Source organism: Maylandia zebra, linkage group LG18 (genome assembly GCF_041146795.1).
Source record: "Maylandia zebra isolate NMK-2024a linkage group LG18, Mzebra_GT3a, whole genome shotgun sequence".
Classification (NCBI taxonomy): Eukaryota; Metazoa; Chordata; class Actinopteri; order Cichliformes; family Cichlidae; genus Maylandia; species Maylandia zebra.
Genome location: NC_135184.1, coordinates 28,639,576 through 28,654,024, shown reverse-complemented (window position 1 = coordinate 28,654,024; position 14,449 = coordinate 28,639,576). Strand labels below are relative to the sequence as shown.

At 42.6% G+C, this 14,449-nt stretch overlaps 1 protein-coding gene across 2 annotated transcripts in view; it reads right to left on the bottom strand.

The window, feature by feature from the left end:
* cdh24b (cadherin 24, type 2b) overlaps positions 1–14,449 on the bottom strand; it is a 167,380-nt gene that overhangs the window by 91,527 nt on the left and 61,404 nt on the right. For both annotated transcript variants that reach the window (XM_012923038.4, XM_014409584.3), the window contains exon 3: positions 754–1,048. In XM_012923038.4, coding sequence (XP_012778492.4) covers positions 754–1,048 — 295 coding nt within the window. The remainder of the gene's footprint in view (positions 1–753; positions 1,049–14,449) is intronic.

Below are 14,449 nucleotides of genomic sequence, written 5' to 3'. Positions count from 1 at the left end.
CAGTTGTCTCTATAGTTGTCTATTATAGGTTTTTTACTCAATGGCAGATCTGCAACGCAATTCTAATTTGTTAAAGCTAGCTGCTAGCTTTTCCCCTAAACTTGCTACCTGGTCATACGGACACCATAAATGAAAGATAATATAAAAAAGCCAAAAGAGGATTGCATTAACATTAAAGTACCACATATTGGGTCTGAATTGGTGTGGTTTATTGGAAGCTATCCTTGGTCACAGAACAGCATTTGCTGCTAATGAGGGCACAAAGGATTAGTTAGTCTGACTTTTAGCTATCATTACCACCACCAGGAGCTGTAGTCTGCCAGAGAAAGCCTCTCTGGATGCTTTGTGTCTCCTTGCATACTTAATATAAAAACAATAATATCTGGTAATGTTACATTTTATAACTTAAAAGACCACAAAATGGGTTTTCTCAACTACACATCTCCCTTATAACTGCATTATTATTGCAAAACCCACTTCACACAATATGACACACACTGCTTTGATTAAGGTGTTTCGAACTGACTGCCAACTGGCATCATCTTACTGTTCCTATTGGCTTTGTGAAATAGAAAAAAAGCCATTAAAGGTAAGTAACCCCCTTGGGTAGTTACCCTCAATGAGTCACTAAAACTGTTTGGTCAAAGGCACCTGTTCATTTATTTATCTCATATCATTCACTGTGAAACACAGCACACTGTTTAATCCTTACCCCCAAACTAACTCTAAACTAACCCTCCACCCGCCCAGTACCTATATTTGCCATCTCAGGTACGGTGGCGCTGTAGGGGCCTTCATCAAAGACAGGCGGGTTGTCGTTGATGTCCTGCACCCGAATTATGAACTGTGACGAGGGCTCCAGAGCACGGTCGGTCTGCCTGTCGGTGGCCGTGGCGATGAGACGATACTCGTCCTTCTCCTCACGGTCCAGCGGCTTGGTGACATGGATGTTACCCGTTTTCTCGTCTATCACGAAGACCGAGCCTGCCCCTTCGCCTCGCAGGACATACTTTGTGCGTCCATCATTCCTGTCCATGTCAGTGTGGAGCTGAGTGAGGACGGACAGAATTGGGAAAAAAGAAAGACAGGGAAAAATGGAAGCAAAGAGGAAGGAAACGGGTGGAAATGGTAAGGAAACAGTGGGGAAGAAAGACAAGAGTAAACACCAGTTAAAAATTAAGTTTGTTTTTTTGAGCCAGTCAGTGAAGACAAAAAACAAGCAGATTATCTTCTGCATGCCTCTAGGATATAATGAATTTGAAAAGAAGCAGACAAAAGAAATAGGCACAATACCCCCCTCTCTCACACAGACACACTTTCCTGCCATTGTGCTGTGTCTCATCTTTCTATTCCTGCAGTATGAGCAGTTATGAACCTGGATCTCCTTAATCTTAAAGCTATCCAGAACACATGCTCAAGTACTCACGCTTAAAGCCCCCATTCAGTTCCCAGCAGCTGTGGAAGAGGAGAGTTTACTAGTCTGTGCACATGCAACGCCTTGGCTATTTAATGAAAGCACCAAATCAAAGGAATAATAAACAGTAGGCCTATCAATTATTCTGTAACTAATAGGTGTGTATAAGTGAGGGTGGAGTTTGTGTGGCAATGGGACACGCAGTATCGATCGCAGCCCTGTTTTGAGGTTTATTGGATCAGCGCCTAGCGGGATGGCAGAGCAGCAGAGCGACCGGCGTCCTCTCATGCAGGGAGAGGTAATATCAGGGAAGGCTCCACACTGTCCTCCGTGACCGACGAGAGACAAGCCAGCGGGATGTGGTGAGCACATCAAGATTCAATCTCATTACCCCCAAACCTACGTGGATCGAATAGAAACTGTGACCAAAAAAAGGAGCGCTAAATTAGGCCCCGCTCGCAAGAAAGTGTGACATTGTGACTTTAGATGGAAAGGAGAGAGCAGAGAGGCGACTGAGGAGGGGATGGGTGGGTTTAGCTCAGGAAAGCATTGTTGCGTGGCAACAGCTAAGCACATTTGCTAAATGAAATGAGAATGGATACTGCGAATCGAAATGTTCATCTACTTTAAGGCTTGCTATTTTTCAAGTGGGGGGGGGGGGGGGGGGGGGGGGAATGGCGTGGATGTGCCAGCTTCATGGGGGGTAAACGATAAGCACGTGACAAGGCTTATTCATAAATAAGATGGCAGTCATAAGTCTAGACTGTCAGTTAAAAGTTAAAGCTAATTAAACAGCATGGCACAAAGTTAAACAGCACTTCACCTTCAGAAGATCTGTGTATTTTAATGACAACGTAAATTGGAAAATCTAAAGGCACACCCACCAACATGAGAGAGTGTTGCGTGAGCAGAATGCACAAGCTAGACATAGATGCACTGCTCTCCTGAATGTTTTTCTTTTCATGGACCTATAAATGAAAATGCAAGGCCTTCAATAACTAGCTTAAAAATCTTCATGTTAGCTTAGTTCCTCTAAGCTACTTTAGTTATCACATAGGAGACGTGCTCCTTTATGTATGACCCTCTCTGCACGTTGATCGCCTTGGGCAAACGGATTGACAGACAAGACAGATCAACATTCACGTCTGTCACATTTGCATGTCCAGCTGACTATTTATGTTCAGAGTTTATAATTGTCTTCATTGTCTCTGGGGGCCCAGCACATTTTCTCCTTCTACCTCCAGTCAAATGCCTGGTTGACTGGAAACATGTATATGTATGGGTTCTTGCAACTCTTTGAAATTGGATGACCAGTCATTTGTGACAGGACATGATGGAAAAGGATCACTTCCGACATATTTCTCTCATATGTCCTTGTTGGGGTTTAGAATTTACATTACAAATAACATGTAGCCCCTGTAGCCAAGACCACCTTGGCAAGTAATCTGAGTAATTTTGATGCAATTGTCCAAGAGACCAAGTGTAAGGAGTGGCAGCTGCTCAGGCTGAGAAAAGAAACAAAAAAACCCCAAACTGAACATAGCATTAGCTGAAGCACACTATGAAGAAACATCAGCTGACCTCAGTGCTAGACTACATGATCTGATACCAACTGATACCATTCAGTTGGCAGGCTTATTTAAGCTGCTTTAACCTGTCTATAGGTGATGAACATCTGCAAGCTGCTTTGCAACCCACCTCTACATTTCAGTTCCATGTTGTGTATGATTTGATTTGGTCATATTACTGCCATATCTGTTGTCAAGGATCCCTGCTTCCATTTGTCATGGCCTCTTACCAACGCCTCCCTACTTTTGGCTTTCTGTCTGTGCACGTGGATGAGTAGGGTCCCAAAACAGAGACATTTAGGAGGCAAGTTGATTATGATGCAACTCGCTGCTGACATTTTCCACTGCAAAAATTTAGTGAGTGTTTAATATTCTTAACATCTCAATAATGAATCATCATGTTACTTTTATTAATTAGTTTCTCTTTTACCCACTTTCACTTCCCACCACTAACCTTCATTGAATGGGCCTCTTTCACAGCAGACTCTGAGTAGTCACAGCATGAAAAGCTCAAGAGCTGCTAATGACATTAAAGATGCCTCAGTTTCACTCAAGTATCTCAATGAGTTACAGTATGAAGGAAGCCACAGTCTCACGACTCTGAAAAAAAGGTGTTAAAATGAATCAGGCCATAATTAATGCTTTTTTATATATATATTTTTTTACACCTTTTACTACACCTATACTATTGTGAAGAAAGCTGTTCCCAAGTTATATGACTAGCCTGTCACTCCCCCTAATCAGTTCAGCCACTCCTTATCTCTACCTGCCCATAAGCACAAACTCTTTACCAGTCTTTCACTACAATGCTTGTCCCTGGGCTACCGCCTGATTTTACCTTTGCTTTAGAACCTGGTTCCTCACTGCCTGTCTGCTTTTGAGCTCACAAAACACCTACATAAACTCTGACAAGGCACATTATTTACAACCCAATTAGGACCTGACCGTGCAAATTCAATTATGGCATGTCTCATTTCTGTCGAACACACTCCATACATGGCATCCATATGGATGAACTTCCAGCCACCACTTGAGATCAGATTTCCCAACTCAAATATATGTTATTGCACCACCTATAGTAATAAAGCAGATAAATGGTCTCTCCATGTACCTCATACCCTCGGTACAATATAGCAACCCTATTAGAGGCAGTGTTGTAAACATTCAGGCAAACTGGTGCACACCTCACTTTCAGTGTATTTCAAAATGACACGCGGAAATTGTGCAAAGCACCAATGAGGCAAAAATTTTATTAGAAAGACACTTTACTAATCACTGTCTTTTAAAAAAATCTGCATCCACACAGCTGACAATGGGCCAAGACATTGTTGTGGCACTGGTTTATATGCAAACTAATTTTCTCTTCACTTGTTTTCCAGATCTAATTATTTGTTTTAGTCCATCACCAGTGCAAATTTGCAGGTTCAAAAGGTTTTGATATTTGAACAAATTAAGTATTTTTGCAGTCAGGGTCTCAAAAGTTCATTAAAAAGTATTTAAATTATGACCTACACAGTATTTAGGTTTCCTCTCATCTTCTAAGCAGGCCAACTGGGGCCAATTGGCCAAAACACCCGGCTGGTCGGGACCACCATGGGAGCCCGGTTCCTCACTCCCCTTAACGAAGAGCCATTAACAATCAAAGTCTTAATGGCCCTGCAGCTTAACGAGGGGACTTAACGAGCTTCTTAATGAAGCCCCAGCCATCATTACCACAGTGAGTGGTGGCAGCACTGATTGAAAGCACTGCTCAGAGTCATTCTGAAGCAGGAGAGACCAGCCTAAGGAAACCAAATCCATTTAAGGCTGACCTCTCACCCTTATCTGTTCTTCCAAGATTAATAGGAAAGTATAATAAGGGAATGCATTTAACAACATAATGGCTATGGGTAATTTATGGCTACAGAAACGTGTGAAAATAACCAAACAATTTTATATATAACACAACTGGCTATCACCATATTTCACATCAGAATGATATGACATCTCATAACTCGTACATTTCATATCCCTCTGATATACCATCAAATATATCAAGAGCCAAACAATATGAAGCCACTGGCCACAAAAGCCAAATTTACTGTTGTGTCACCTCTGCTTGCAGAATGATTTCAGCCTGATAAGCTGCCATTCCCATTTTCTTCACCGCCTCTTGTGTATGCAACACCCAGCCTCCCCAGACTCCTAAATCTCTTCAATTACTTATATTATCATAAGGTAATATGCTTATACTCATATACTCAATTTCACATTTTTGCAATAACCATAAATCATGAAGCGAGGAGGAAAAGTACTCTCTGCCAACCTCTAAATCACTTAAATAACTAATATCCCGTATACACAATTTCACATTTCTGCTGCACAATAAATCATAAAAACACCAGGAAAATGTGTTTTTTCCACAGCTGTGCATTAGCCTAATGAATGTGGATGTTATTCCCTACAACTTCAGTGTGTGTGTGTGCGTCTGATGTGCTTGTGTGCTTTGAGGCTAAGATGGTGGTTAGGTTACAGTAATAGAAAAAAAAAAAGATAAAGTGCGGTAAATCAGGTGGCGGCTCACGTGAAATGCCGATAGGCGTACACCACCGAGCCCTGTGATTGGCAGTGGGGTTCAATTCCCAAACACATCAGGAAACGTCTGCAAGGTCACGCAGGCAGGTGTGAGAATACCGACCCGTCTCCTGTTGAAGCTGTAAGAGGGGAAGCTATTCATCTTGTGCATGGTGACTTCAAGAGAGCCAGAGGTCTATGGGACCACCACCAGCTCCAGCAGTCAAATTCTGCAGCAAGGCTGGGTGAGGGTAAAAAGGGAGGGGTTACCGTTGGTGGGTGAGTGGGGAGGGGGGCAGCTGAGGCTGAGCCAGCTCCGTCATATCAGCCGGGGAGTGTCAAGCAGGGCAGAGGGTAGAGGGTCAGCCAATCGATTTGGAGCAGGCCCACCGATTCGGAGAGATGTCTAAAGAAACGGGCCGATCAGGGAAAACGTCAGGAAAATTAATTTGGGACAGAGCCCACATGAGTTCAGAGAGCCCGTTTGAAATGAAACTATGCCTTGTGGCCAGCTTACCTACCACCGCAATATCATTAGTTTTGCTTGAGGGTATGTGTAAGCATTTATGTGTGCACGCAACTGTGCATGTGTGTCTTACTATACGTGACCGTTTTAACAACAGGCCTTCCAGGTGAGTATGTGAGTGTGCCGGCCCCAGTAACTTTAAAGAAAGAGGTGTAATGACTGCGAGTCTCCTTGTGCCCTGGCTGAACCTCCACTTGGCACAGTTCTAGCACAGAGTGGACAGCGAGCCAAGGCTTGACTGAGAAAATGTGTGTGTGTGTGTGTGTGTCTGAGTCTGTGTTTGTGTGCCACTGAGAGCCTGTGGTGACTGACCTGGAGAGAGAAGAAACCATTGAGGGAAGGCCAGGAAGTGTGGGAAGGTTACTAAAGCACAGCGCAGGGCTAAGGCCAGCATCTGCAAAGCACTAATAACTAAAATCAGTAAGCGTTGATGGCTCTGCCATCATCAGGTGTCTTAGCTGTCAGTCCCAAGAGGAGAGGAATGCAACTCCATCTCTGCTTGTGAGACGACAAAGGAGAGCAAAGCCTAAGTAAACCAAAACAATAAAATACATTCAGAGCACAAACTGCATGTGAACACCTGGCCTGGTCTGTCCTATTCAATCCTCTGTGATACACAGAAAAATAAAAATTAGCCTTTGAGTTATTTATATAGGTAATATTATTCTTTAAAAGCTCTCTTTAATATGAATGCTTCTGTTTTGCGTAATTGCCCACTAGTCTGCAGCATCGGTGTGCAGAACTCTCTTAAAACTCCTTGAGCTGCAGGATATTTGGTATTTAAATCTGTAAAGTATTGACCGGACCAGCCCATAACACCACATTTTTTTCTTTTTGAGCCTTGTCTTGGTGCAGTTACTTGTGCATTTTGGATCATTATCCCATTGAAAGGTTCCACTTCTTGTTCGGCTTCAACTTTCAGACAGATGGCCTCACATAATCTTCAGGCGCTCAATCATATGATGGAGAATTCATAGTAGGATCAATGACTGCAAGCTGCCCAGTCCCGGAGGCAGCAAAGCAACCCCCAAAACCATCCCATTTCCACCATCATGCTTCACAGTTGGCACGAGCCGCTTCTCCTGAAAAGCTGTCTTTGATCTGTGCCAGACATGTCTTCTGTTACTGTGGCCAAACAGCTCAATTTTGAATGTGGCCATCCAGAGCGCTTTATACCAAAAGGCCTGGTCTTTGCTTTAATGTTCACTGGCAAACATTTTGTTTAGCTTTCTTCTGGCGCACCTCCCATGCAGGTTAAATTATGTGCGATAGGGTTCGTGCAAACTACAGTGTGCTCGTGTGTTGAATCTGAATCAAGAATCCACATTTCCAATTTGATTCAAATTTAACAGATCTGAAGATGTATTATGTGGGACACACTAGGCCATGTTTTTTTAATCTATTTAAAGTTGCAGTAAATAGAAATTTAAGGAAGGGAAGCAAAACACCAAAAAGAAAATTGAAAATGGATAGCCCTACTTCTGCAGCTGCCCCCTCTAACGTGTTTGTTCTAAGCCCCACCACATATGGGCGTGTTTGTCTTTGCTTTATACGTGCTAAAGTATGTCAGCGCTTACAGCTGGAGTGCAGGAAGTCTTTTTCTGTTTTTTTGTACAGTGACATCAAACAATCATGTGGCCTACACCGGCTTTAATTTATGAAAATGTAATTTTTATGTGTAATCTGATGACTGCACCACTGAGGACCAAGTAAGGATAAGTGGCAATGTATTTAATGACTCTGAATTTATGAATAATTCCAAGTTTTGTGAGGGAAATCCTTAGGGGGTATCTTTACGATTGATTGGTTCAACCAATTTCATTTAATAAAAGCCTCTAAATTCAGGACCGTGTTGTCTCTTGTTGTTGACGTCTAAATTATTGTGGGTTTTTCCTGCTAGTCCATAATAAAATAAGCCATCACCACATCATCACCCACTAAAATGTGTTTTTACACCAGCAGCATTTAAATGCACAGTTGTTACCAGCGTCACACACAGACAAATCAGATTCAAAATGATAAACATAAGAATGAATTATGTCAGATTATGTTGTCCCTGATCAGATTAGATCAGGCTACAACAGATCAGATATGCAGTATAGCGTCATAACTAGCTAAACAAACACATGATGCCCTAGTTGTATAACCGGGCATTAGTGGATTCAAACGGGATGTAATAATTCCTTAATAATCCCTAATAAATCACTGACCGTATTAAAATAAACCAAATAGACATTTCTGTGTTATATTTAAGTTAATAATAACACTGTATTGTAAATGCAGGCACGTAGAAGGTGCCAGAGGAAGGAACACAACTATCACCTAGTCCACATGCCTCACAGTGGATTGAGGGGGGATTATTACCAAACTGGGGGGGATTACATAATCTGGCAAAAAATGCTTTTTTATTGTAATTCGGTCATATCACCTGACAAGACAACTGCTTGTGCCTTGCCCCGTCACATTTGCAGCAATTATTTTGTGAGTCTTAACCAAACAATAACAAAAATAAGACAAGTTAATTATCCATAACTGTAAGCCAGAATCCCCACAAAGCCAATAATTGTCATGATGAGAAAACACCCGCTACTAGTCTCAAGCAAACCATTAGAACAGCATAAAACAACCGCAGCCACAACAAGAACGCAGGCAGTGTTTCACCCGGTGGGCCTCGCACACACACACACGCGCGTGCATGCCGATTTACACAGCGCTCTTTCGGCTGTCCTGCTCTCCACTCTAATCAATGCAGACACACATAAGAACACCTTCCAATTATGCAGAGGCACTCAAACACAAGACCCAGCCCGCTCCCCAGAAATGTGAGCAGCATACAGCGAGACCCTCAGGAGCACTTGCGACTTCAGAAGGCGAAACCTTCGCATGGAGACGGGTTTGAAATTCCGGCTGAACTTTCAATCAAATCCGTGGAAATTCTCCATTTTTTGTTCGACGCTCTAAGGAAACATGTCAGACGGTATTGAAACGAGTCCCCTCTGGCTCCCTGTCTGTTTGTCTTGCGCCGAAATGAGGTTCAAACACGTCATGAGAAGCCGCAGTTAATTGTTTAGCATCGATCCGCCATCGATTGTGCATAGAAGTTTGGTTAGTGTCAGTCGGCGCGTTAATTCGGTTGTGGTGTGGACACGCTGTCCTGTTCCCGTTTGATCTAATATAATCTGTCTCTGGAGGGCATGCTGTGTGGCCTCGAAGAACGCAGAACAGTCCTCTGTCACACACACACACTTCCTCCTGCTCGCACACTTCCTAACAGAGCATTTATTATTCATCATTATTAGACTTTTCCTTTAGCACGATAAGCTCCTCAATGCATCTCGCCACTGTTGTCTTCCTCCGCAATACATTATTCAGGACAAAACTGTGCTTTTAGCCTCGGAGTATGCAAATCCCACTTTTGATTATCATAATCAGCTGATGTATGAGAGCGAGAGTGTGTGTATGTGAGTGTGTGTGGCGGCTAGTCAGATGATTGTTTGTGTTTTATTGCTTCAGTGCTCCACTCTAGTGTTGTATACTTCACATCATATTTTTTAGCCGAGGGAGACGAGCTTGGAAAAGGCCACTGGAGGCTTAACTCACTGCTGTACATTTAAAGGGTAAATCGCCCACATATATGCCACCGCGTGCCACTGCCAAGAGGAATGGCTTTTACCAACTTGGAACCAAGGAGCCTGCGTGCATTTGTGTGTGCGTAAAGTGGGCAATAATGAAGGGAATTTTCAAGCTCTGTTTATCATCCTGTTTGTTGCAGTTACTGGTGTCGAGCTGAAGGATTGCCTGAGGAATGGCTGACAACGTCTTACATGTCAATAGAGAATATATTACAAGAAAACTTGAATAAGTTGAATCATAGTTTTACTATATTGATAGCTCCCTGCGTTTTTCTCTGAGATACAGATGGTGTATCTACACCACGAGAATCAGGTGTTAGTCAAGTGTTAGTTTACTCAATATACATAGAAAGCATAATTTCTTTCAATAATAATACATGATGTTCTCACAATTGCTCTTAAGATATACCAGTAACAGAAACAGGAGATACAATATAGCTTCTAAAGTGTATGTGTTGTTTGGGATGTAACCAGCTAGTTGACCAGTTAGATTAAAAGGTTTCCAGTTCAAAGGCGTACTGGCATATTTTAAGACATCTAAGAAGTCAAATCACCAGTTAACCTAACCCCACTAACTGCATGTCTTTAGGGAAGACCTGGGGGAGAAAATGCCCGTTTGTTCAGGCTTGCTACTCAGGATGCATTAAAAAAAAAGTAACATGAGTGCCCCTGTGTGATTCTATCCTCATCCTCGTTCACCTCTGTTCCCCTCTCCCATCTGTGGCCAGTCCAACCAGCTCCCTCTGCCCTCCCTCCCACGGCCTCCTGCGTATCTCACGCCGACCTTAATCTCATCTCCTGACGTGCCCTCGCCATGCACCCCCTCACTTTTGTAACCGAGCCTTTTGCCCGCCTCACAGCCTTTTCACACCAGCTGTGCGTCAATAAAGAGGAAGTATTCAAAGAAATGCACATGGAGATCTGTTTTTTGTTTGCTCACAAATCACATAAATACAGTTTTTATCATAAATTTTAGTTTTCAAGCCTTAAATTAACTGAATCTTAGTTGTTTGTGTAGGTTCTCGGTCACTGAGGTCATGGTAATCTAAGGTAATCTTTCCAAACACGTTAGACAAATCTTAATTGCTATTAACTACAATTCTCTGTGTAGCTATAAGAAAATCTTGTTTTGAAGTCTCAAAGTTCAGCATTTCTGCCACTGCCACAATGTCTTTTGAAAGACATTAGGTCACAAGTGATGTGTGGATTCAACTAAATAAATTAAGTCACAATTGAACCATGCAGCAGAGAAACCACACCCCACAGTGTAACCTTTTTATGTTTTATGTTTTTCTCTAAAACTGACTATACTTTCCAAAAACAAGCATCATGCTTTATTAAAAAGACCTGGAACTAGCAATTTAGACCATAAATTTATTAGGAGTGAGCTTACTGAGATGGAAAAATCAATTTCCCAGAATTTCTTGGGAATTTTTTTCTTGTTGTTTTTTGTCCAATGTTAGTCATTAAAGCTCATACATGTTTAACCTCCTAAGACCCGAACTCTTCCACGGCATGCATTTTCAATTTCTCTTTGATATTTGGGCTGATTGGGGCCCGATGTTTGTAAAAACAAAGAATTACCAGATTATTTTTTTACCTTATTTTTGTTTTTAAGAAAAATAAGAGCCACATATGAGGATATTTGTTTAAAATTTTGATAGAACAGTAGCAGTATAATGTCCTCGTAAGTGGATATCAGGCCCATGTGGGGCAAAATTGAGTATTTTGGTCTAAATAACCCAAAATGTGATGTCCACATATGTGGACGCCAGGTCCTAGGAGGTTAAAGCACTTTAAACTGGTTTGACTTTTCAGACCCAGAAGCTGCTCCCATCTTCTTTATACAGTGTATATAAGTCTTAAACATATCATGGACCCACATTTTACAACTCTTGCAGTCTATCTTCTTTACAGACCAACAGCGCTGCTTGAGTAGCTGTGGGCTTGTTTGGCACACGATAAAAGTGATTTATTTTCTTTTTAGGTCAACAAAACCTGACTGGAGTAGACTCATGTGTGGCCAGTTACTGTATATGACTGAGCAGAAATGAATGTCCTGATTATGAGGAAATGTGTAAGACATTTTGGGGATGGCAGCTTTGCTGCTTTAACAGTAACGTGGCCGTCTAGGCTAAGGAAGCTAAAATTCAGTGCTCATGCAACAACCTCATTTACAAACAGCATTAATGTTCACATGAATAGAGAAGTGCTTTTTTAATTTAATGCTTTAATATTAGTAATGTGTTAATGTTACGGGTTTACAGGTACAAAAATCAAATTTGAGCAGCCAACAGGTTCACAGCAGGATGACTTCTGTCACTGTAACTACCTCCTGTTCTTTTCTCTCACTCAGTTCCTTTCAGTCATGTGTCGTCTCCTCTTCTTTAGCCTCCTCTGCCCTCCACTGTTGCCCATGCCCTCAGCTCTCTGACTCATGGGCTCCTTCAGGGCCACGGGGAGAAGTGGAGCGCACAGTCTAGGCCAAAGCATAAATATTAGCTCAAGGTCACGGTCACAGAGCTCACACTGGGCTATGCATAATCATGAATTCAGCTCCTGCACAGCCTTCTTCCCTTCATACTCCACCACTTAAACTCTCACTGTATTTCTCACCATTGACACCGACTAACCTTGTAGGGTTAACCTCAGGTAATGGAGCATCCCCGGCTCTAATTTTTTGCTTTATTTTAGGCCGTTACACTCCTTTACGGGTTGTTAAGGTTACACAAATGCTAGCCGATATTTCTGGGGTTACCTCCAAATGTATTTTTATATTAAGTTAAAAATGTTCTGGATGTATTCTAAAGGGGGCTCATACACTCCCTGAGATAAAATACTGCCATCTTCACATCCGGGAGAATGATGCTTTAAATTCAGATACTTGCTTTGCTGATTTGTTCGACATTATCCCGAGATGAAACAGGGGCTATAAAGGGAGCAGGGAGATTGGAAGTAAAAGAAGAGAACGGCGGGCTGTGTTTCCTTTGAATTCCATCTTTAATAGACTCCACAGCTTCTCCTCTTTTCTTCCTCTTCTTTCCCCTCGTAGCCTTGTTCCTTCCCTCCTCCTGTCTATTATTTTCTCTATGTGATCCTGCACCCACTCAGCACTGAGACACATTTAAATCTGGCCTCCACAGGGGCTTGCAATAAAATGGTATTTAACTGCATCCTCAATTCCCTCCTCTCTCTCTCCTGCTCTCTTGTATTTTCCTCGTTGTAAACCCTGCACGTCCCTGCACTGATGCCCTGCCTCTTTTCATAACCCTCTCCTCGTCTCCCCGGCCCGTCTTCCTTCCTCCGACTCGCTTCAGGCCTCGACGGGCTGCGAGGTCAGCTTCAGAGATGTGTGGTCCTTCCCCCTCCTCTCTTTTTCCTTTAACTGTCTCACACGTTCTTCCCATCTACCAATTGTCAGCCATTAACCTTTCCTCACTTTCCACCACTTACATTTTTCCCCTCCCTCCCTCTGCTCCATATATCCTCACGCCATTAACGCCGCCGTACGTCCCCCTCTCTGTAGTCTCTCTTACTTTTCCCCTGCACATCATCCCCTCTTTGTCCTGCATGGTAATCTTCCTCTGCTCTCCCTCGTTGTCTCACCCTCCCCTCTTCCCTCCCTCCCTGCACTGTAGTCACTCTCTAATTGCTGTCTCACCCCTGCTGTGCTCGGACCCGGAGGCTAAATGATTTCTACAGGGAGAGTGGAAGCACAGGAAAACACCGAGTCCTTTTTTTAATAACTATTGATGAGTGTCTTGTCAGGAGGCATGTGTGTGTGTGTGTTTACAGTTACAATTGGCCCTCCTATTGGCACCATCACACGCTCTTCTCATCTTTTGTCTGCCTCTCCATGCCTCTTTCCTCTCTCATTCCTCCAGACTCATGAGAGAGCCTTTTATCTGCACACTTTTATTTATAACTTTGAAGCATGGCTCACGAGTTTTCTGTGTGATGTGTTTCTGCAGCGACGGAGTGTGTTTTACCTATTCTTGATACAAATGTGTATTTAGAATCTACAAGTGTGCGCGTGTTTGTCTATTCCACAACTTCTATGCATGTCAGGGATGGAACGAAGTGTCTGTTTACTGCAGAAGTAGTGAAGCTTTCACTTCAGGCACACATATCACATGTGCAGTAGAGTTCATTAAGTAGGACCCAGTTGTTGACACAAAGAGAAACTTTTGTTCGACGTTGATTTAACAAAAATCAACTACTGAAATCCAAAAGCAGAGAGACAGCAGAAGGAAAACAAGGAATACAAGCCACCACAACCTGACAAAAGACCAAGACTGACACACACACACACACACACACACACACACACACACACACACACACACACACACACACACACACACACACACTCACAAAGCGAGGGATAACAAGGCACAGGTGAACTCATTTGAGACACGGAAAGAGAGGATTGAAGTAAAAACAGAAAACCACATGAGGAAGTAAACTTTAAAAAAAAGAAGCTAACACTAACAGAGATACCGAGAATAAACTCAGACAATGTGAAATGCAGAAAAAGAGAACACAGGAGGCACACGGAGAAGAAAGACGCATAGGAGGAGCAAAATAAGAACTGAGCTTTACGATAATAAGCAAGGATCAAAAACAGACGGTGGTGAAATGCAGGAATAGTACAGTGAGAAGTATTGCGTCACATATAAAATTACAGTTAAGATTCGAACATTTCAGGCCAAATTTGATCCAATGAAATGTTTCCCATGAGTCCACGCCTACGCTA